The sequence below is a fragment of the Desmodus rotundus genome, chromosome 3 (assembly GCF_022682495.2).
Source record: "Desmodus rotundus isolate HL8 chromosome 3, HLdesRot8A.1, whole genome shotgun sequence".
Taxonomy (NCBI): domain Eukaryota; kingdom Metazoa; phylum Chordata; class Mammalia; order Chiroptera; family Phyllostomidae; genus Desmodus; species Desmodus rotundus.
In genome coordinates this window covers 44,684,880-44,709,895 of record NC_071389.1, presented here as the reverse complement: position 1 = coordinate 44,709,895, position 25,016 = coordinate 44,684,880, and the positions used below count along the sequence as shown (strand labels likewise).

The 25,016-nt window shown below is 43.1% G+C and overlaps 1 protein-coding gene across 1 annotated transcript in view; it reads right to left on the bottom strand.

Annotated features, from left to right (window-relative positions):
* The window catches only part of ROR1 (receptor tyrosine kinase like orphan receptor 1), a 375,382-nt gene that overhangs the window by 13,717 nt on the left and 336,649 nt on the right, over positions 1-25,016 (bottom strand). Inside the window, exons 5-8 of the mRNA XM_053921513.1 lie at positions 24,665-24,792; positions 22,273-22,590; positions 20,394-20,639; positions 4,949-5,160 (exon numbers count right to left, since the gene is read on the bottom strand). Coding sequence (XP_053777488.1) covers positions 4,949-5,160; positions 20,394-20,639; positions 22,273-22,590; positions 24,665-24,792 — 904 coding nt within the window. The remainder of the gene's footprint in view (positions 1-4,948; positions 5,161-20,393; positions 20,640-22,272; positions 22,591-24,664; positions 24,793-25,016) is intronic.

The following is a 25,016-nucleotide window of genomic DNA, read 5'->3' as shown; positions in this document are numbered from 1 at the left end:
GCATGTACCCGGACAGTGGATTGAACTACAACCTGGGTACGTGCCCTAGACCTGGAATCGAACCTGCCACCTTTCGGTTACGGGACGACACTCCAACCAACCGAGACACACTGGCCAGAGCCACCATAGGCTTTTTGGATGGAAGCATATTGCTAGCAAAATGGACAGGCCCAGAGAATATAATCAAGTGTCAGTATATTCAGCAACTACTTTGGCTGGAAAAGAAAGGGAGAGATGAATTGCCTGGAAGTGAAGAGACAGAGAAGCTGGCTAGTGGGGAGGTTAAGTTGAAAAATAAAGTATAGGAACCAGCTCCAGAAAGCTAGGCAAATCCTGCTTCCCCAGATGTTTCTTCCATCAGCCAGGAGCTGCAGGAGCTGGACCCACAGGCCTATTCAAGCTTTGGCTGTAGCCCTCCCCCAGCCCTCCCCTGGCCCATTCTTCCTTGGCCCTCGTTCTCAAACTCCTGCACCCCTTAACTTCTGTGTGCCTAAATCCTGTGGGTGAGTCACAGAGGGAAGCCAGAACAGGGCCCGCCCTATGCTTGGGGGTGAGGCTCTGCCCCTTTCTAACTCTCGGGGGAGCATGTTCCACAGCTTCCCCCCCTTACCAAAGCACCTTTAATGGCTGTTCTGTTTTTCAGACATATGACAGTTGATAGAATTCAGGGCGAGAAAAGAATAAGGGAGAAGGGAAATTAGGTTTACATGCTTCTCAGAAATGGTCGTTTTCCATAATTCTTTTAAAAAGCACCTAGATTGTAAAATTCATAATGCTTACTTAGCTCACACATCGCTAGAGTACTCGCCAGAGGACTTTAAAGATGGAAAAGATAGGAGATTATCTCCTCCCACTGAATGGCTTAAAATCTCTTGTTGAGCAAAATGAAAGGAAAATAAATCGTACTTTTCATGAACACAGCCCACTCCTTTCGCTGAACACCTGAGACCGCTGAGCCTCAGAAAGGCTTCTCAAGGCCACAGGGCAGGTAGAGGCAGAGCCAGGGGGAGCGTCTTCTTGTCCCGACTATTAAAGGCTCAGAGTAAAGACGCCTCTCTGGTTGGTCCACTGGCTTCCTTTGTCCAAAGGTCAGGAGGAAACTCATCAAAATTTTTAACCATCCATCTCGCTGGGGACTCAAGCCAGGTCCGGTCAGCCAGTCTGTCTACAGCGACCTATTGTCTGTGTGCTCTGCAGGGTGTGGATTTCCAGCCTCCCAGAGGAGCCTTCTCTTAACCCAAACACTGGGGCGGATCCTAGCAGCTCAGCAAGTGGAAAGAGATGGAAACAGATAGTTTAAAAAGGGGTGTCCAACCCACGGCCCGTGGGCCGCATGCTGCCCAGGATGAATGCGGCCCAATACAAAATCATAAATTTACTTAAAACATGAGATTTTTTTTTTGTGAGTGTTTGTGTATTTTAATGTGTGGTCCCAAACAGCTCTTTGTCTTCCAGAGTGGCCCAGAGATGCCAAAAGGTTGGACACCCCTGGGAACCCTGAAGGGCACTTTCATTTGGATAAATAAGAATATTAGAGTTTCTGACTTTTGCATCGGTCAAGGAGAAGTAAGAATGAGGCCAGCTTCCATCCTTCATTCCTTTTGCATCCCAGCCTCCAAGTATCCTTTTGATTTTTCTCTGGTAGGGTGTTTGTTTTCAGGACGTTTTTCTTCTTTCATTCTGATGTGTGTCCCTTCCTTTTAGGTTTTATAGGTACATGTAATATTTATGTGTCAGTGATCTTTCAAAGCAGTTTCAGAGACTGGCTGTTTACAGTTAGGAATTTTCTTTAAGGTCTACAAAGTCCTTTGTGCTTTTTCCAGGAAAGGCACTCAATAAGAACCAAAACAAACAACTGAATAACTCAAATCTGATTGGAGCCAAATCTCTTAGGAGAGTAAGAAAAAAAAAGTTCACATTTGTTTTTGCTGTTTCCTTTCCCCCCGCAACCCAGTCTGGTTCAGAATTGCCTGTGAGATGTTTAAGGCTAAGTGGTAAGCCTTGTGTTGGAATCATTTTGACACTGGGAGACTTTGCAAAGTACACTTCTGAAATGATCCAGAAATGATGAAAACAATGCTCACTTCACCAGGTCTTTGGGAAAATTTTTCCTATTACACAACGAGGCCTGTCCGGAAAAAGTCCAGCCATTGTTCATATAATGAGAATGGTTTGTGCGACATCAATGTAACTTGGCAGCCAAGGAGAGTGGACTGGAACGCACATGTGTGAACATTGATGACTTCACTGTACTAGTCGGTAGGGGCAGTAGACACTGTTGAATGAGCATGTGTACTGTGTGGCTGCCACATTCAAAATGAGTGAGTGAGTACAGCAATGAATCTGCATTCAATTTTGTGTTAAGCTTGAACCTTTCTTGGCAGAAACTACTTGTGATTCAGAAGGCCACAGCTACGAGCAACTGGGGAGCTTCATCACGGCAACATGCCTATTCGTACATCACATCTCATGCAGGGTGTTTTGGTGAAACATCAAATCACCCATGTGACTCAGCCCCTCTATGGCCCAGGTCTGGCACCCTGTGACTTACTGTTTTTTTCTAAAACTAAAATGACCTTTGAAAGGGAACAGATTTCAGACCATCAGTGAAATTCGGGAAAACATAATGGGGCAGCTGATGGCGACTGGGAGACCTGTGTGAAGTCCCAAGGTGCGTACTTTGAAGGGGACTGAGGTGTCATTGTCCTGTGTACAATGTTTCTTGTATCTTGCATCTTCTTCAATGAATGTCTCTATTTTTCATATTACATGGCTGGATACCTTCTGGACAGACCTCGTATTTTACATCTGTCTCTATGACCATGAGGGATGGAGGACTATTTTTTTTCTGGCCAAATTACACATACCTGTGGCAGGAAGGAGACTCTGTCACTGAGGCTTGTGACTGTTACACAGCCCTCTGAAGGATTTGTCCCGAGCCAGGGTGATGCCTGTGGTTATTGCTCAGCCCAAACTGACCAAATGGAATCACATTTGGTTGTTTGCTGGACCTCCCACTCCCTCTTCCCCGTATTACTTGTTCTGTGGAAAAGTTATCCTGGGGTTGGCCAAGTGCGAGGGCTTTATCTAGAGTTAAAAAGTCCTACATTCACATTGTGTCTCTTTTAATTACTAACTCTTTGACCTTGGGTAAGTTAGTAAATCAGTTTCAGTCGTAGTTACGCTGCTTGTACAAGAGTGGTGACAATACCTGTCTTCTGTAACAGGTGCGAGAAAATGAGTGTAAAAGCTCCTCGTACAGGCTGACCTACACAACTGGGATAATTTTCCCAAATGGAGTGACTCTTCCCCTGGTTCCCGCCACAGCAAGGAGGACCCCGCATGTCCAGCACAGTGACTGCTGTAACCGCACTGGGCCTCTGTCCCACTCAGAGTTCTAAGGTTTCTAAGGCTTTTTAACATTTAATAACAGGGAAAGGTTCTCACAGAACCCGGACTATTTTGAACTAGAAGTTTAAAGTCACGGTGTACGTAAGAGGTCAACTAGGTGTTACTCATGAATGTGTAACACTATTAACCCCCTCTTTGTTCTTCTACTGCCTCTGTGAGGAGTAAGTGTGAGGCTGCACAACACGCATGAGGCACTGAGTCAGCTAGCAAGCAGGCAGGGTGTGTAAGGAGATGAACCTCTGCCACCACCTGTCCCCCAAGCCACCTAGTGAACTCTGGTCTCCAGGGTGTACGGGGATTTTTATGGTAAAAATCCACACTTAAGAGAACAGAACAGCGGTTTTGCTTGGGGCAGAATACTTACAATGAATTTTTAGCATTTAAGAAACTTCAAAACCTTACCAACACCTATGACTTTCCAAAAGAACAATATTTTAAGACTTTTTAAATGAAAAAAAATCCGATTGCAAAGCAAATGTGAATCAAATGAGGACTATGTGTCAGTCACTATTGTGCTACCCCATTCACTGGGTGAAAGGACTAGTTCCTCTGAGGGTGCAGACATTTTCCCCTAAAATTTTGTTACAAGTGATGCATCTTCTCTTTATGGAGGTCAAAAAAATAATATGACCGCCAACCTACAGAGAAGATAAATATTTGTCACATGAATGAACGAATGTTCCTTTGGAGACAGGCTTTTGAATGCAGAATCTTAAATTATTTAAATGAAATCTCTTTGCCAAGAGGCCTGGGGTTGAGGTGCCGTCTTTCCGCAGAGAAAGCCTCTGTTGTATTTCAGCTCCAAGGTGTGGAGTGTGTGCTCCATTTGAGGTCAGGGCCAGTGACCCTGGGTCCCCTGCCAGGACCTCGAGCAGCCCGAATGTTGAAAGATGTGTAGGAAAAGCTAGAAGGGAGCGGGCTGCTTTAGCACAGAGAGGAGAAGGCTAAGGTGGGCTATCAGAGAACAATGTTCAAAGATTTTGAGAAAGACATCATTTCTCTTAAAATGTACTTAAGCCAAAGAGAAGGGGGTTTAAGTGAGGCATTAAAAGGATATGGTTCTGGAGTGGTGGTAAAAGACATAAAATTTGCCGTCTTTAGGCGCACAGTAGGGAGGTGATAAGCACACGCACATCGCTGTGCACTGACAAGGCTGACAGTGAAGATCACGTGGGGTCTCTCTCTTCCTTCATCTCTTCCAGTTTGATTGGAAGAGTACGGAATTTCCTTCTCGGAGATTTTGAAAAACAGCTCACACTCTGGGTCCTGAGGGGCTGGTGGCGATGATGCCCCAAGGACTCCTGCTAGGCCAGACTCTGTGGTGAGGCGGTGATGTGGCCCACACGGAAGTGGACACACTGAAGAAAGGGTGTGCAAGCCGTCTGAGACAAAGTCAGAGATGCACGCTCACCTGAAAACGACCTCTGGCCCTGAGAAAACGGATTCTGTATCGTTTGATTTCTAAACTGGGGAGGGTTAGGAGTTTGCTTTCCCCTGAAGCCGACAGAATAAATGCAGCTGTGCACTGCCATTTTACCTTGGGTTTATACGCGTTCAGCATCGACATCTCCACATTTTGACCTCTGACGTGTTTCGGTTGCCTCTGGACAGGCGGCGCCGCCGCCTTCTGGTTATTGCGGCACACGCAAATGAAGAAGAAGAGTAAGGCGATGGCCAGAGGAATAGCCACACTCGGCACCAGTATGTACAGGATTTCCATCTTATTCTTCTCCTTGGAGTCCTTCGAATCTGGGTGCGGGAAAGAAAAAAAAAAAGAACAAAAGTTATACAAGTTCAAATAACACGTATATTACATTGCATAGTTTAACATGACCTCCTATTCTTTATACACAAAAGTCCACTGTGAAAAAAAAAGAACTGTTGCTTATTACAATTTGTTTCTATCAAACCTTCAACATAATTTATTGAAGTTTAAAAGTTTAAAGTTCAAACGTTTAAAAATTGCAGAGGGAAATTACGAAGCGTTCGCATGCGTGTGGGTCCCCCTCTGCTGCTGCCTCTCTTCAGCAGCAGACCTGCGTTTCTCTAACACCTTCAAAGTTAAATGCCAAGGGAATGGCCTGTATACATCCGAGAGCATTAACGTGGACCACAGGGCTCTTCTCCCCTTGGCTGCCAGCCCAGATCAACCACCGCAACAAGATGTTCCAGAAATCATGCCATTATCTGGGCTTGTTTGGACATACAGGGCCTCTGCTGCATCTTCCAGAATCAACATCACTAAAGAACCCTGGCCCCTGTGACCACACACCCACTGCCCTGAGACCACTGGGACCGGAAGTCAGGGCCGGCTCAGCCTCTGACCTTGAGCTGTGTGATCTTGAACAAATCATTCACCTCTCTGGGCCTCTCTTTCCCTCATCCACAAAAGTGTCTATTTTGGGTAGTGTCTGTAATTCCCTCCAGCACAGCGCCACTGTATAACTTGATACTTTTTCTGAAAACCAAGAATTCTTCTTAAATGGTTTCATATGAACCCAGTAATTATGAGTGCTAACACTTTGAAGTGTATTTTTGAAATCTTATACATCCACTGTACCTACCATTGCTTGGAAAAGAATATAACACATGTAGATGGACCTTAGGCATACATTTCTTTTTCTCAGTTTGAGTCTGGCCTTTAAAACTAAGTACTTTAGGCATATAGTATCATTAATAAATTATTTGACTGGTAAAACAAACAAGAATTATCAGACAGTGTTTAGAGGGGCTGCATAATATATGCCCTGATCACCAAAAACCTCATCAGCTATCTTGCTTTAAGGAAATCCAAAGTGTGAAAATTCAGACTGACACAAAATTCAGATGATTATTTACTTAACAAAAGAAGTAACCATGCATCCATTCACTCCTCCTTTCACTTGTTCAGTAAGTCAGTAAACAAAAACGACTGCTGCCGAGCACTGTTCTAGGGCGTGGGAATATAAAATTAAATACGACGTGTGTTTTGCCCTTCAGGCACTCATGGTCTAGTAAGGAAAACAGAGAAAAGATAATTACTCTGTGTTGTTGGAAATACCAGGGAAGTATGACTACAGTGGTAAAAACACCCAAAAAGTCCTTTTAAATAATGAGTTTCCCTTGTACATGTAAATGGGAATACACTACATACAGTTTCTGCTTGCACATACCTTCCTGGGGAGCCTATGGTTTGGTGAGATAGAGCGGTAATTAACCATATTGCCTTCTTCCCGCATAAGCAGGCTGAAGACAAGTGAAGAAGGGGTACCCAAGTCTGGGTGATGGAACTGTGTGCTCTCTGGGTTAACCCTCAGAGAGGATTTGGGGTGGGGTAAAACCTGCTTATGGAGTATAATACATTTTAATATTTATGGAGCATTTTCTACTGGCACAAAACCATGCTAGCTATTGTTACGGATGGGGCCAGGTACTGTTCTAAGCAGTTTTCATTAACTCGTTTACTTTATCCTCATAATCAAACCCATGAGGTAGGTGCCATCCTTATCTCCATTTTTATAGGAGAGTGGTTGGGTAGCTTGTCCAAGTACATGCAGCTAGTAATTCAAAAGCTGGGACTCCTCCCCTATTGGTCTTGCTTCATAGGTCCCTGCTCTAGCTCCTATGCCACACTGCCGGTAATTTGAGAATGGCTGCTGTTTTACATGTATTTTCTTATGGTAGGGTTCCTCTTGCTTCACATGGAAGGACGAGGAAGGTCTGAAATGTGGCCAGTGACACTGAAGCTTTGCCAGAAGTGCTACTTTTTAACTCCACGCTTTATATACTGTGGCAGGTGAACATATAACCCAGGCATCTCTGGGGGGCCGTTCTAATCATTCTAGTCATTAGGAACTGGGTTGCAGGTTCTTTAGTAACAATTGTGTCTGCACGTCTGTGGGTGGGTAGATAGAAACCACATGGAAGAGTGTCTACTACAGAGCCTGTCAGATAGATATACAGGTAGACCTCTATCATCCATCCATCCATCCATCCATTCATCCATCCATCCATCGGTCCATTTTAGAAACAATGTAGCAGAATAAAGGAAGTGTACGTTTTCGTGTCAGAAACTCTGAAGACTGCCTTTGTCATTATGTATATAACCTTCCATAAGTACTTAGCCTCTCTAAGGAAACTCATCTGTAAAATGGGGATGTTAATACCTTTTTCATAAAATTGCTAGAGACAATAAATGAAGTAACATGGAAAGTGTCTATTCTAGTACCTGTTACAAGTCAGTCACTCAATATTTACCCCTTACCCTCAGAGTGGGAAAGGATTCAGAGATAAAAGCTTTGGGCCGGGAATTCTAAACAACCTTAAGCAAGAAACCACCTCTCTTACCTCCATCCACTCTTTCATTCAATCTCATTTTGTTTACATGAGAGCTAATGTTCATGAAAGGACCTTGGAAAACTGAAAACTGACACACAGTCGTTGGATGCTATGATTATTATTATTAAGATTATAAACCCCTTCATATTTATCAGTACTGTAAGGGGAGAAATCCCTCTTGTTATTCTTGGATTTTCAGTGAAATCATTATGAGCGTAACGATTACAAAAGGAATGAGGCTAATTTAGGACAAACGTAACACTAGTCATTTTTCTGGCCCAGATTTTTAGCAACAAGAGAAAGCAGGGCTCTCACCTGTCTGGCAAACAAGAGAGCCTATTCTGTACATTCCGTATCAGATTATTCACAGAACGCCTTTGATTGTAAATGAGAAGTCTGGGACAAATCCCCCTGTAGGTCTGCAGGAGAACAAACTTCAAGAAGCTAAATCCTTTAAACACAGTCAAATTTGGCTCCTTCAGATTACACTGAGGATATGCAAATGAGCACGAGGTCTTCTTGCCAAGTGAAATAATCAAGCAGCACAATACACGGTCCCGTTGGAAGGGATAGAAAGCCAGTTCAGGCCCATTGTAAGCCTGCCACACAACAGGCTCACTTTCCCACACAGCTCTCTGCGTTTGGCCAGAAGGGGAGTCAGGATCCGGCACAAAAATTTTATATGAAAACATTCCTCAGTACAACTAATGTTACTCATGGAAAATTAGAAAGCTAATATTTGCCCGACCTCTTTGAAATGTCCTAGCATTTTTATTCATCGTTTTAATCCAGTGCTTGGTGTTATCTTGATTTTACACATACAGAAATTCAGTCTGAGGAAGAAGAAATAATTTGACAAAGCTAGAAAGAGTTACGGTAGGTTAGAATGCAAGCCTGTCTGCCTTCGATACTTCCATGCTTTATAAATTATATTACTAATGCAAGTTAGAATGCTACGTGGAATTGTTTTCCATCATCTCCTTAAGAGTCTGAGGTTCCGTCTCAATGGGGGCTAATATCCAGCAGAGATCATACTATTAAAAAGAATCATACGCGAACAATGGACATTATTCTTCCTGTGCAATTTCAGGGGAAATGGATGCCTCCAATGCATGGCAAAGAAAATTAGCAGGGTGCAGATTTTTAATACTTTCAAATAGCTGTTTAAAAGTTAAATGCACATATTCCTTACATCAGGTTAAATGCTTGGAGTCTTTGAAACCAATGGTTTAGTCTGGATCACATGATTAATTTCCTTTTGAAAATCAATTTGGTATCGCAGTTCACATCTGACATTCCTGTTTTATGTTTACAATGATATTCAATACTTTGATTAGTAATTAAATATAATAGAGAAAACACTCCTTTCTAATCCTGGGCTTAAAGCAAGGTACACATGATTTCTCATGCAAGAGGTACTTTTATAAAATGAAACATCATGTAGGATATTGCTTTTGAAATAAAACAACAAAATGCTCAGATCTGCAATGTGGCAAAGGTGGGAATAAGCCTTACAGAAACTTAGAATTCAAAGAAAATTAAACAAGTTAAATCATGATCTTGTGTGGAAAAAAATGAAGAACCACAGAAGACAAATAGGAATTGCTGTCATTTGTTACTAGTAGTAACTATATGATAAGTGGGTCTCTAGCAGACAGGGGTCTGCACTAGTGACACTTAAGCAAACACCTGGAAGCTGGAGGAGAAAGGGTGGTAACGAGGCCTCCAGTGGGCATGCTGGGCCCAGCCATCTGTTCTCTTGACTTAATGATGGAAATACTAAGCAGGTGATCTAGTGCCTTATGCATTCTCAAGTGAATTCTTTAACTAAGAGTCCAATCGGCTGTATATGGTGATTCAAATTTTTGCCTTCAGAAAATGTTTTAACCCCAATAATTAGGAGACTAACTCATCTGTCAACACTTGAGAAAGATCAGTAACTGGAATCCACAGGAGTTTCTATAAATTCTCAGGGCATCTCAGTTTTTTCCTCTATAAAAGGAAAGAATTGGGCTAATCTTCTCTTTTTAATTTAAAAACTTTGAATTGTGGACCTTGGCCAGGTAGCTCTGTTGGTTAGTGTTGCCCGCTACGCCAGAGTTGCAGGTTCGCTCCTCAGTCATGGAACAATACAAGAATCAACCAATGAATGCATAGATAAGTGGAACAACAAACTGATTCTCTCTCTCTCTAAAATCAATAAATAAAAATTTAAAAAACTTTCAATTATGGTAAAAGCACATAAAAAATTTACCATCTTAACTTCTTTTAAGCACACAGTAAGTAGTGTTAAGTATATTCGCATTGCTGTCCAACACATCTCTACAACTTCTCATCTTGCAGAGCTGAATTCCTATACTCATCCAACACGTCCCCAGCTCCCCCTCGCCCCAGCCCCTGGCAGCCATTATCCTACTTTCTGTTTCTGTAAGTGGGACTACTTTAGATACCTTCTATGAGTGAAATTACACAGTATTTGTTTATGACTGGCTTATTTCACTCGGTATGATGTTCTCAAGGTTCATCCATGGTTGCATGTGACAGGATTTCCTTCTTTTTTAAGACTGAGCAATACAACCTATTTTCTTTACTTGTTCATCCACTGATGGCATTTGGCTTGCTGCCACCTGAGCTACGGTGCATAATGCTGCAGTGAACATGGCTGCAAATACCCCTTCAGGAGTCTGCTTTCAGCTCTTGTGAATATATTCGCAGAAGTGATATTGCTGGATCGTATGGTAATCTGTTTTTTAATTTTTTGTGGAACAACCATATTGTTTTCTACAGTGGCTACCCCATTTTGCCTTCCCACCAGCAAAGTAGAATGGTTCTAATTCCTCTACGTCTTTGCTAACACTTGCTATTTTCTTCTCCTCCCCCTTTTCCTCTTTCTTCTTCTCCTTTCTTGCCTTCTTTTCCTTCCTCTTCTTCTTTTTCCTTTCCTCTCCTTCCCCTTCCTCCTCCTCCTTCTTTTGATAGTGGCCATCCAAACAGATGTGGTTTTGATTTGCATTTCTTTAATGACTGGTGGTGTTGAACATTTTGTCATATGCTCATTGTCTTTGTGTATCTTCTCTGATGAAATGTCTGTTCAAATCTTTCTTCCCACTTAAAAAAAAAAACCCGAGCTAATCTTTAAGTGCCAAAATTCAATAGGTTTTATCAAATTAAATCTTTTTAATTTTTGATAGGATTATTTTAGAGTGGTAAACCAACCACATTGAAACTTTAGCGAAACATTTGTTCAAGTGATTATCTTTATGGACAAAAGATGGAGGGCTAGGTAATATTAGATGAATTTGTAATTCACCATGTGCCTGAACCCTAAGTTTTCACCAGAAAATCACACCAAGTTCTGGAGGGCTATGCTGGAGGAAATCTGCCTGTTCAGCGTTACCATCCACTACTTGATGATGACATGTTTCAACCTTGAAAATGGCCTGCATCTAGGAAAGACACCTCACTGACTGGAGAAAGCTTTTGTAGGGGATCATACACAACAGGCTAAAATAATGACCTAAAACCACCAGTTGAAATTTTATAAATAAATATTATAGCTTGCAGTGAGGTTAAAGACCTTGCCTAGAGAAGTCCATGATTAAGCAAGTTTGCTAAGTGATTTTTGATATAACCAGACAAAAGCAAAACAAAAGCAAAACTAAGAAGTTTTAGTGAAGACTTGAAGGCTCCATTGGACCCAGCAACATCATGATGAAACTGCTCAAAAATGTTCTCACACGTGGCACTCAGAGCAACAAAATCCCCTCCTCTGGCCAAACTAAGTCACGATCAAAAACGTCATGGCCCTACGCTACCTGTTCTGGTAAAAATACTCCGACAGATGTCCTCTACTCTGTTATGGTTTTAAGAAGGCCTTTGAAGAAGCAAGAAACATCCAGAGGAGGAGGAGGCTAGGAGGGAAAGACTGGAGGAGCTACATGCTCTTTAAATCAAAGAAAATCAAATGAAGGATGTGTAGATGCCCTCAAATTTGGATGAGAAATGACACCAAAGGTTACAAACTAGATCCAGTACATAGACTTGTTACTTATTAGTGTTTTAAAAAATAGTGGGCAACATTTTTTTTTTAATCAGGAGATTTAACATACAAGTTCTGGGTCCTAGCTTACAAAGGCCGGTTTCGAGTGGTGGGAGCCATCCATGACCGCGTTGTGGTAGAGGTGTCCCTGTCTCGGGAGGTGCCTGGCAATGCTCAAGCAGAGGCTGGATGGTTTCTATGGTTTCTCCCAAGGTTCTCTGATTTTATAAACTGAGTTGACACTCCTTCTTTAGGTCCCTGCAAAACTTTTGACTCTCTTATGAAGCAACTGATTTAAAAATAGCGATATTTTCCCAAGTGTCCTCAGCCTACCAGATCCAGTTTAGTCCTTGTCTGCCCCGCTCTAGGCTGTGGTTGACCTCAATGTGTATAATGGTATTAATAGGCACCCTTGTCTTCTGGCTTCCAGTTAGGTTCAGTCGAGGGGAGGCATTGGCAGGATAAGAACTGGCCAGGGCAAGAAGAGAGTACGGTTGATGTGTTTGTTCCCGACTCCCTCCTTGCTGGGTTGTGGACAGTTGCCTTCATCCCTCCACCAAAGGTCACAGCACGCACTGCATAGCCCTCCCCCTTCTGCTTCAACTATGGGGTAAGGTAACTGATTGTTCCCTTGACTTCCCAGGCTGAGGATGGTAAAGCCTCCCCCTCCTGCTTGCTTGGGTTCTGCACCTTACTGGTTTTCCCTTATTCTGCCACCATTATACGTAGTTTCTTCATGAAATTCTCCTTAGTCTGTTTGCTTGTGCCTTTAGCTTCCTGCCAGAAACTTGACTGATACAAAGCCGTAACAACAATCCTTGTGGTGTTATATCAGAATTCTGTCACCATAAAACACAACATACAAAATTCCAAAATGGTCGATGGGAAATGAGTGGAAATACAGGCTTTAAAGGAATACAGGCTTTAGCTATATTTGCAAATGCTGTGAGATTTAAGCAGCCTAGAAGAAAGCAAAGTTGACTAACGTTTGTATTCTTGTCCTTAAATTATTTTTCGTTCTTTGTGGCTTGATATAGTGATGTTTTTGTTCCTTCCATATTTATAAACAAAACACTTATTTTAGTGTTTCCAAACATAAAATATACTTGGTTTGATGTCAAGTGGTTTGAACACTTTTGACTTTCATTTTAAGCGTGTTCTTGATTCCGACTTTTGTTGAAGAAGCTATCGATCAATGGATCAGTTGTTTCTGTCATAGCGCACAGTACCGAATGCTTTGGTGCTGTTTTGAGGGCCGATGCTCCTCAAAGTGGGTTTTGTTCTTGAATAGTCTCAGTAGATTAGACGACATGTGTTGGCTTGAGAGCTAATTTTTTTTTCCTAATAGAATTAAGATTTCTATCTCATGTTAGAAAAACTGCACAAATTTGAATGAAAAAACCTAGAAAAATTAGAACAGTAGACTAAATAGTAATTTAAATTAATCCTAGTATATTATGATAGAAGAGGGGAAATTTTGGTGCTGTAATTTCTCTCTTCATGGCGGTGTTGGACTTAAATCTGCTGAAATGTATTTCTGCACCACAATTGAAGATTCAATAAAAGTTTGCTTAATTGATTGTCTAGTGATATTCAAAAGAAGGAGGAGGAGGTGGAGGAGAAGAAGAAGGAAAAGAAAAAGAAGGAGAATTACTCTGCCACCAAAGGGTTAAGAGGGTTAAGATGACAAGAAGCACTTCCTATTGACCTGGTAGTTGACCCAAAGAGCTGAGAGCTTCCAAAAGCTTACTGCTAGATTGGCTGACACACTGGGTAAAGACTCAGTACATACTGGGGACAGTGAAAAAAAACCTTTGAGAGAAAATTATTTTATGGTTAAAAATGTGTAGAAAACTTGACTCAGTTATAAGTTTTGGGCAACTATTGTTCTTTCCTTTGTTGAAAATATATAAAGACTGGAGACCAAAGTACATCTTGAAAATCTCTGCAGTATAAAAATAACTCTTCCGGAAAGCTTCAAACTACACAAAGCAGTACTCTATTCCTTCCTCCTTTCCCCCTCCCCACCACCCAATTCACTGTAATGTTCAATTTTGGTTTGAAGAAATGGCTGAAAGACAAATTGCCTTACAACAGGTCTTCTATGAAATATGGGAGAAGGCTGCTGACAGAGCAAGTTAAAAACTGCAGTGTTCGCAATCTGGAAAACATCTGCCTTGCCCTGGACTGTAAACCACCACGTTGTAGAAAATGGTTTGTGACAAAGCAGAACCCAGGGCGGGTGTTTATAAGGTTATGGGACAAGTCAGGGCTGTTCAGGCACAGGACTGGGTAACATGCCCTTTGGCAAACTGCTGCAAGGCAAGGACTTAAAAGGAAATACAAAAGCAACAGGCCAGGTATGAAAACTCCAAATGGAGCCAAAGGTTCACGACTTTTCTTATCAACGGGTACTCTTTAGTGAAGCTGGTATAGGAATAAACACAATACCTCTGCTTGGAAATCCCGGTTGTTTGGTAGAGGGGGAAATCTTTATTTAGAGGGGAATCAGACACACTAGCCTGGCTAGTGGAAGACATGTGGCCTCAGAACTTGATCTAGAGTAAAACAAAGGGCCAAGGTTTGAAAATTAGAACATCGATCCGGTAGAGGTTCTGCCTCCCCACACAATTTAAGAAAGAAACAAATGAGGGATTTGTGAGAGAGAGAGAGAAGGAACGTAAGTCACATGGTAGAATCCAGCCAAAATAAAATCGCCAGGCCAGTGCAAAAGGAGCTCTCAGGAAAAAAGACACAGCCCCATCCCCAGAGCTGCCCAGAAAAGCAATGATAAGGGCTACAGTGAAACTCTGAACCTGGGAGGTGTGTCTAGGTGCCAGTTGGAAAGAAAATAGGCAAATGTTTCTTTTTCGACTTAGTTTCCACCCAGCCCACAGTATTTGGCTTGGAAGGTAGCCACGGTGACTAGAGGTGAAAGTGTAGTGAATGAAGGTTTGCAGGCAGGATCTCGGGGAAGATGGCCAACTCTGAGGACTGGGAGCTGGGCTGCCGGGAAGGGAGGAGAGCTGGGACTTAACGGGAACAGGGCAAACACGTGGGGCCTGGACGAGCTGGTAGAGGCGGGTGGGGGCTGGTCCATATCAGGGCTGAGACTAAGTGGGGCTCCATGGAGTCACTCAGAGTAGATGTCTTTGTAGAGGCGGGTCCTGTTCCTGCACCAGAGGAGCTGGGAAGAAGACTATCCATGGACAGCATCTCAAAGACCTGGAGTTCATAAAGATCCAAGGAAAAGGAAAATAACAAAGGAATGTGTATTACTCTGAACAATGGAGAAGTTTTTCTTTAAGTTTTGGCATGGTGGACAGAAGACCAGACCAACAGTCCTATGGACCTGGTTTGAATCTTTTTTTTTTTTTTTTTTTTTTTAAGATTTCTTTCTTTATTTATTTTTAGCAGAGGCGAAGGAAGGGAGAAGAAGAGGGAGAGAAACATCAATGTGTGGTTGCCTCTCACGCGCCCCCTACTGGGGACCTGGCCTAGGGGGACCTGGTCTGCAACCCAGGCTGAACCCTGGCTTTAGTAAAAACAACATTGCCTCAGTTTCTCCATCAGTAAAATGGAGATGACACCTTTATCCTATGGTTATTGTAAGGATCAGTTAATTCAATATATTTCATGGAACATTAATTAATTCATAGGCTGATATAAAGCCTATGAATTAATCAGTTCTTTATACGTATAAAAGAACTTTCTGGTATAAAGAACTTTCAACAGCAGCCATCATTAAAATGCAAAGCACATAACAGCGGTACACAGAAATGTTGGGAATTATACGACAGTACTTAATGCGATTCATATTTCTTTCATCCGATTCCTCCACTAGATTGTCAGCTACATGAAAATACGGTTGGATCTAACATGTTCACAAAGTCTGGTGCACAGCAGAAGCTCAATGCACAGTGAGTGGCCGGCTGAATAAATCATTAACCATTCTCATTGTTAGATGCACGGGATAGGAAAGAAAAGACAGGGAGGCTGAGAGGTCAGGTCTTGCCCCAACTACCTTGTTCTTTCACTGTCACCAAGCACTGCCTGGCACATGCGCACAGCCCTGGCCAAGCCAATGCCCAGAATCCACTGCAGACAAATTTGGTTGTGTTTCATATGATGTCCTGTCTTAGAGGGAAATTTCACAGATAAAACAATCTGTGGCAGACTGTTATCAAGTGCCTTGATTCTAGAAAGTACAACAAATGCTCACATCCTGCATTTAATTAAGCCTATACTTGCTTTATCCTGACTAACTTGAAACAAAAACGAGAGTTATCAGTAGGAAAATGAGAAACCCCATGGAGATTTTGAAATCTCCTAACTTTGACATACGTAGAAACATTCTCATGAGACTCCATCCCATTTGGGAGGGAGGTAGAAAAGGACTCCTTTCAAATCTGCCCCACAAACTTACAACTCATGGGAAGATGAAAAGTTACTCTCAACATCTGTCTGTCTGTGGGTCTACCTATCTACACAAACACATACACACTCACATACACACATAAATGATAGAGTTTAAAAGACTGGCTGGCTGTAGGTTTGAATCTTGGATCTATTTCTTATTAACCATGTGGCTTTGGACAAGTTCCTTAACTTCTCTAAGTCTCAGTTTTCTTTTCTTGGGTAGAATAAAACCCAGTTCGAAGGGTTATAAAACTATTACACATAAGACAATGCATAAAAAGAACTCTTAGCATTGTCTTTGGCTCATCATAAGCTTTAATAAATGTACTTGCTATTTAATATTATCGTCATTCTATAGTCTAAATTGTGAAATTTATGCTATATATAATATACTATATTCTATAGTATAAATGGTATACTTTGTATCCAGCCTCAGGGTTCCTCAACCCTGGCACTGTTGACATTTGGGCTGGAAACTTCTGTAGATAGTTCTGTGCCTTCTGGGCTGTGTAGCAGCATCCCCAGCCTCCACCTAACAGACGCCAACCTCACCCAGTTGTGAAGATCAAAATATCTCCAGACACTGCCAAATGCTCCATGGGAGGCAAACCTCCCATTTGAGAATCACAGGTTAGGGGAAAAAAAAAAAAAAAAAAGCAGTGAGTGGCCCGAGAGACAGGGGATCTAGTTTCTATGAATTAATTTGTGATCTTGGTTAAGTCCTACTGTTTCCCTGGACCTTGGTTTTCTCATGTTGTAAAACAGGGCAGGAAAGCCCCACTTTATCTTTCATGGTTTTTGTAAGGATAAAATGAGAAAACATCAAATGCGCTAAAGCAGCATCATAAAGTAGGATGGTGTTATTCTTGTTTTGTCAGAGGCTGGCTATGGAGGGACGATGGCAACAAGCCTCGCCGTGAAACAACGGTGGACGCTGACCGGCCGGCTCTCTGCTGTAATTCTCGCCCAGGGAGCCCCGGCCCCTCTGTCCCTGTAATGCATGGATCTGTGTCTTGGCCTGAAGAATTCCCGGGGAACTGTTTTCTTTCAAAATGAAATGAAAATGTTCTATGTAAAAAAATTATTTTTGTAAGTGGTGAAAACTGCCTTGTCATCTCTAGATTTAACTTTCATCTAAATTTATCTCTCACATGACTAGAATTAACCAGTCCTCAGAATTTTAACTGTGTCCTCTGTAGACTGATATTCAAGAAGAAACATTCTGAAAGTTTCCAACATCACTGCACTGATTAATACTATCCTAATATACTGCCTAATACTATGATAAATTTCTTCATCAGCAAGGGAACCTTTTTTCATGTCATAGCATATTATGGGAATTGGTGTGCAGGAATCCAGAGGTTGAGCCTATTGTCTTTCTTTTATTTATTTCTGAAAGGTCTTTAAACGGGAGATAGAGTGTCTGGGAAAAGCGCACGAGCTTGAGTTTAGTTAGGGCTTCTGCTGCTCGATGATGGTTCAAGGTCCAATCACCTCGGCTGTGTGATTTAGACAAGTCCTTTCGCCCTTCTGAACCTCAGTGGCCCCCACCGCACAGCGTGGTTAGGAGTGTTCAGTGGGGATGGATACATGGAGCAGGGAGCGTCATACACGCACAAGGTAGGTGTTTTGTCGATGTAAGGGATCTTTCTCTCTGCCCACGGTCAAGGACCATTCGAGGATTTCTTTCAGCCCTCAGAGTATGTGTTTCATCTGATTGCTTCAGAAAGGCTGTCGAAATGAAAACCAATAGTTTTTAGGTATAATTTAGAGTGTTGACTTAAACTAATTGTAATGAAACTTGAACTGGAATATCAACAAATCTTCTAGGTTATGAGTAAGTCACCTCCATACTTCTGATGGGTGTTAGTTGGAAATTGAGGGTCAGAAGTCACCTAAAGGACAACTGCATTCACCCAGGGTGGAGGGAACAATGTGCTTCTTCCTGAAAACAGTCCGTTTGGTTTCCTTAAGGACACGCATTGGTATCCTGAGACAGCGCAGTCAAATGGCAGAAAGGTGAGCTTGGAGTCACACAAACCTGCCATCAACCAGCTGGGTGCCTTTGAGGCTCAATGAGCCTCAGTTTCTTCATTAGCAAGGGTTAATAACAACTACCACAGTGGGAGGGTGGGTATAAATCCCACCTGCCAAGGCCCCAAGCACTGTGCCTGGCGCATGGCACGTGCGCAGTGAGCGCTGCTTTTACCCTTGGCTCTCGTGCAGGTCTCCGTGCCTTACCTGTTATAGGAGAAGGGATGCGGCAACTAAGTCAATCATGGTAAGTCTACAACTTACTTTTATTCCTTTCCTATTGATGGTGAATATAGCATGCAGGGAGAGTCACAAATTATTACGTGCAAACTATTTAAGAAAGAAAGGATCACTTGCTTTGAGGTTTCCAGTGGTGGCTCTGGGAGAGTGAACTTCATCATTTGTTCTTTGTGCTGCATTTGAAGGCATTTGAAGGCCCAGCAAGACAAAAGGGGCCTGGTCACCTCTTTCTCACACTTGGCGTGTTTACACATCCACAAAACCGTTTTGCAGAAGATAATATTGTAACAAGTGACACATAAGAATGAAAGTGTAGAATAATAGTTTTCCAAATTTTCATCACTCAGAGTTCTTTCCAGTGTTTTATCGCTTTTTCTTATGGGCCTCTTCAGTCTGGTTTAGCTCTGTCTTCTTTGTTCCATAATGTCTGTGCCAACTGCACTGTGTCTGCACCGTGAATGGCACTTTCCTCCTCTTTCAACCCCCCCCCCCCCCCCCGGTACATCGTGGGCTCTCACGCATGGACTACACACTACTTATAATAGATTCCTTTTTATACACTGACCATTAGTAATTGTAACAGCTACTACTGAGGAAACATTTACTATCTTCCTGACATCATAGGGTTGTCCGGGTAATGACTCCTTCAGGCGCACAGTGAACTCTGGGCGCGCATCCCTTTCTGCATTTACTGCCCCAGCTTTCCCAGCAGCAGCATCCTGGCTGCCCCGCTCCGCTTGGGAAACCCCGGCGATGCTACAGGAGAACGGATCAGGAAGAGGAGTCTGTGCTGAGAGAGGACCAAACGCCAGGTTTCATCAACATTTCCACTCTCCTTTTCCTACCCTCCAAACATTTTCTAGAAAAACGAGCAAACTGATTCAGGAATTTCATTTTCTTTTTATACTCCTGCAGTAAAAGAATGAGGCAGAGGACACAGTTTATCCACAGACTGCCCTGGATAACTGAGTAATGACTATAGAGTGCTCCTACCTGGTGGGTGTTCTCAAGGACACAGAGAACAGTTCTCTTTCTGCTCCCCCCACGCCTGCTGTGCCACAAAGGTGCACTTGGACGGGGACCGTTGTGGCTAATGTCTTCTCCCACTGGGTTGGCCAGAAAGTCCATTACATTTTTTCTGTACTATGGCTTTAGTAGTGCTTAGTTCTCTTTAACTTCATTTGAAACAATTTTGTTAGATTGTGCTGTGACAGCTGTCATATCAGCATTGCATTTAAAAAAATCGAAATTGGTGAATTTTTATGCAGCCATTTTAATACTGAAGATGGACTAAATAGACCACATTTTGAGCATATTATGCCTTATTATTTCAAGAAAAGTAAAAAAGGAACTGACATGCAAATACAGACCTGTGCAGCGTATGGAGAAGGTGCTGTGACTGATCGAATGTGTCAAAAATGGTTAGTGAAGTTTCTTGGTACTATTGACATTTTGGTCAAATAATTCTTTGCTGTGGGGCTGTCTTATGCACTGGAAGAGGTTTAGCAGCACCCCTAGCTTCTACCCACTAGAAGCCTATAGCGGGAGATAGGGGGCATACTCAGAATATCCAAATCAATAAAGTTAGTGGTGAGAATGAAAAATGGGTCTTTTATTTTACAGAAAGAACATAACGGACTCTTTAGCCAGCCCAGTATATGAATGACTGTGACAAACTGTTTCACTTGTGCCTCTGAAGAGACGGGGCTTGTTACACCCATGGGCACAGAGGCTACAGAAGTGACAGCAGTCGATTCCTGGAGAGCGGGTGTCGGTACACTAGCAGGTGTTTTATGGAGCGACAACAAGATGTATCTACCCAGGAAACACAGCGTGAGAGCAAACAAGCACCATCCATCTCCTCTGCCCCTTATAGGGTTCTCCCAAGGAAGGGGGCAGTGGACCACAATAAAGGCAATGACTTGCTATTTACCACATGCAGGGATGTCGCACAGTTCCGACTTAAAGTTTTCATCCAAGGTGAAGCACCAGGGCGCTTCCTTCTGGTTCCCTGGGTTGCGGCAGTAGGAATGCCCCCCATTCAGCTCTGGGAAGCGGAGGGCAGTGAAGGTGTGCGTGTGGGGGTACTGGGAATTCCACGGCTGGCACTGGCGCCCTGATTTGGTCACACTGACGGTCCCTCGGTAGTCCACACCTGTGCTGTTGTAGCACTTGTGATCTGAAAAACACAAAAGAAAAGCCCAAACCGTGGGAAAGAAACAGAGGAGATGCTGCTGCTCCCAGCCAGCAGCTTCTAGATGGAGGGCGTGCAATTAACTTCATGGCCGAGGCTTCCCTGCTGGTCAGAGGCCATGTGGGCGGTCCCCCTGTCTGCTGGGCCTGGACACAGGGCCTGCCTTGCAGTTACATTCCTAGGAGGATTTAAAGCTTATGCTTTAGGAATAAAACCTTTACTCCACAACTATTTTTAATATTGAACATAGAAAAAATCAAAACTGGGGCATAGGAGTTAACTTCCTAGTGAGTGGTTCAGGGAAGGTTCAAGCTACACTGTTCTTTCCACTGCTGCTTGATGGCTGTAGATCCAAACCGTGTGAGAGAATCCAGCTCACAGAGAACGTTCACCGGGGCAGTGCACAGCGGGCTTCCACCGGGAGCTAAGGCCGTCTCGTGCTGATGGACTGGGCACCTTGAGAAGCAGGTGTCACTAAGTGCCCCTCCCAGGTGACCCTGGGGCTGTCACATGAAAGCACTGACAACAAAATCTACTGAGTTGCAATAAATGGAAATTTAGAGAGGTAATGATGAGGCGGTCGTAACAACAGTAATATGATGCTACTGCTATCATTAGGCGCTAAGTATAGTTCTAAGCATTTTAGACGCATCAAGCTATTTAACCAATAGGATTAACTACCAAAGGGAATGAAAAAAATTCCCAATGAGTTGAATTCTAGGTGAATGGGAAGTATAGAGAGGAGCAGTCTTTTGCTTGCTGGTGGTAAAAGGGCAGAGGATGGAGGCAAGCCCCAGAAATACATCCTTAATACATCTAGTACCACATCTGTGGTACTAGACACACGTCACAAAACTTACCATGAGTGTGTTCAGAACACTCAAAACATTATGCGACCTCCACACTATCTCACTCCAGAACACCTAAACCACCCCGAAAGGAAACCCTACGCTCACTGAGCAGTCACTCCCCAGCACCCCAACGCCTCCCCCAGCCCCTGGCAACCACGAATCTGGTTGTTGTCTCCACGGATTTGTCTGTTCTGGATAATTCATACAAATGGAGTCATAGAGTGGTGCCGGGCTTTTCCCACAATCACAATGTTTCCAAGGTTCAGTCATGTTGAAGAAGATCTTACTCCTTTTTATGGTAGAATAATAACGCATTATATCCTCTTTACAGACGAATAATACCTACTCATTTTTATGGATAATATTTCATTATGTGGATGTACCACAGTTGGCTTGTCCACTCACCCACTGATGGGCATTTGGGTGGTTCCATCTCCTAGCCACTGAGAATAAAGCTGGTATGAACACCTGCATATAAGTTTTTGTGTGAACACCTATTTTTCATTATTTTGGGTATATACCCAGGAGTGGCATTGCTGGGCTGTATGGTCATTGTATTTTTAAATCATCGAGGAACCAGCAACCATATTTTAAAATGATCTTCATGCAGCTTCTTGAAGGCAACCAGTACATGGGATGTACTTAGCCCACTGGCAGGTAATCTGACCGTGAACAGAAACCACTGCGGTGGATCAAAGCCCAGTGCCGCTGCGCCACGGGGTAGCTGGCGCCCCAGGCGGCTCGGAGGGTCAGGGGCTGCCACCTACTTTTATTGATAGGATCCGCCATGGGAATTCCAATCCGGATACAGTTTGCTGCTTCGGGGCTCTCTGGCTGGGGGAGATCTTCACAGTTTGGCAGCTTCAGCCTCATCAGAATCATGGGATTTGATCTTGCAAAAATGTACTCTGTTTGACACAGGACATTTTCCAGGATTTCACATTCATCGCGACACAAGTCACGGGGCTTTGGGATGGATGAGGTTTCGTCACAGTACGGGAAGGCGTAGTGGCACAGGGAAGGGATGGCGAACTGAGAACACTTATCCGACAAGTGACTGGAGGTGCCAATCATGGTGAAGGCAGCTGGAAAACAAACACAGTCGTTAACTCCCAGGGGCAAGGGCTTATCTTTGGTCACTGAGCCAACAAATACCCGATGTAAACACACAGGGAAGGAATCCCCCCACAGACAAGGCCCAGAGAAGGAGATTTGCGTCAGATGTCTAAGCAGCTTACTTGCACCGGCTTGAAAAAAAAATCATTTTGACTACAAAGTTCAACAAAACAGGATTAAGTTACATATGTACCGTTTCCTAATAAAAAGAATTAATTAGGTTAAAGTACAATATATTTTTCATTTTTACTACAAAGCAACAGAACTTTGTGTTGCATCCGGTACTGCTTTATTGGCTTTGTGAGGTTTCTAACACATCTGACAGCTGCGGGGCAGGGCCTGCCCGGTGCGCTGGCGGAGCCCCAGCACAGGATTAGCTCTGCGCTGTGCCTCCGAGTTGGCGGAGGACTTTGGGTAGCTGGTTTAATTTCTTTGTGGCTTGAATACTTTCTACTCCATCTTCTGGAAAGGAGGCAACTCACTTAGGAGTTCTCAAAGAGCACAGCTCAGTTATTCCAGGGAGTATGAAGGAATGTTCGTGGTCACTTAGCCTAACCTCCCATCCGGTATGGTCTCCAAGCGCAAAGGGAGGTCCAGCCTCTCTCTGCATACCTCCCGGACAAAGAGCTTGCTCCGTGGCAGTCTGGGAGATTGTTGGTACACTGCTTCCCAAAGAATGTTCCTGAGAACGGTAATTCTGTACCAGGTTGGAGAAGCTAGGGTTCCATGACCAGAAAAGTTTGGGAAATGCTGGGTTAAACAAAGTTAAATAGATTTTTTTTTCACTGTAACACTTTCCCGTACACTGATGTCCATTGAAAATGCTTAAGAGGATTATTATAAATGGGTAACCAAGTACTTATTACAGAACTCCCATTTATTTTTGTGAATACTTCATAAAAAATATGTTCATCGTTCTCATATTACGTTGAAATGTGCCTTCAGCAGCCCTCCTCCCACCCCCCACGATCCTACCTCACAGAATCCTTCCCCTTGAAAGCCTGAGGGCGTCAACAAGGGGCAACTACATCTTCCTATTGTTGCTTCTCCAGGTTAAATAGTTCACTCTGTCACCTCTTTGTTCTTTCAAATTCCCTGAAGGACACAGTTTCTAGACTTTTTGTTGTTCTACGTGCCTACCTTGGGTTTGTTCTTGCCTCTCTTAAACCCCAGCGTTGCCAGATAAACCACAAGGCACCCAGTTACATTTTGAATTTCAGAGAAATACCTGGAACATTCTTCTAAAAAATTATCCGTTGTTTATCAAAAGTGCAAATGTAACCGGATGTCCTGTATTTTTATTTGCTAAAGCTGACAACCTTATTAGAATCTCACAAAGGCCATTTTAATGGCTTGGGAAGGCACATGGCACAGAGGCATAATAACAGCACTAAGGGGAGAGGTACAAGGCACTGTAACTACCAGAACTAGGTGTGCAAAATCGTACTAAGCAGCCTACACCACCTAACTCCTGGGTGCAAGAAAGTGCTTCACTATTAGATTTCCGTTAAGGATACTTCCAATTCAGAAGAGCGAAGAGTGAAATATAGCGAGCTAGAGCAGGAAGAGCCCTGAGATAACCCTGCCTCATCATTCACTTCACAGAGGAAGGAAGAGATTTTCATGGATAGGAAGAGATTTCCCTAGAGTCACGGTAATTCTAAACTCATCCCCTTTATGTCTACATGGTGTTACTTCCAAATAGTAAGCTCTGAGAGGGCAGGGATCCCCGGGCTTACTCACCCGCCACACCATCATACGCCCCAGTGCCCGGCCCAGTTCCTGGCACACCAGAAACACTCAGTACTACTTACTGAGTGTGTAAGCGAATGTGGGGCTTTTCAAAGCTTCCTTTTCCTCTAAGCAACCTCCAATAAATTATTTTAATGTAAATTCCAGATCACAGAGATCATTTCTAATGCTTCTTTATGGTACTAAACCCAATGTCTACCCTACTCCTTTGACAACAGAGGTACTTAGTGTCTCTGTTGGTGAGAAGACTAGTTTTTCAAGGTATTAATAGAATTTCATTGGTGTACATACCTGTGATCTGATTTTCTATTTCCCCTTGCATATGCAAAGACTCCATATAGACAGTGCGGTTGCCAATAAATCTTGCACATGCAATCCCTCTGTATGGCTGACAGAATCCATCTTCTTCGTATTCATCTCTAAAAACGGAACATAGACATTAATTGATGCAGTATAGTATATTCACACATAGATGGTTGGATCTGAATGCAATGCCCTAAATAGTCACTAGGGGGCGCAGTTGGGTACGGTATCCTAAAGACTGGGCTAAAGACCCAGGCTTTTCCTCAGTTCCATCCATCACTTAAAACATCTGTTGGTCACACTGGTCAAGTTTCTTTCACCTCCAGAAAACCATCCTGAA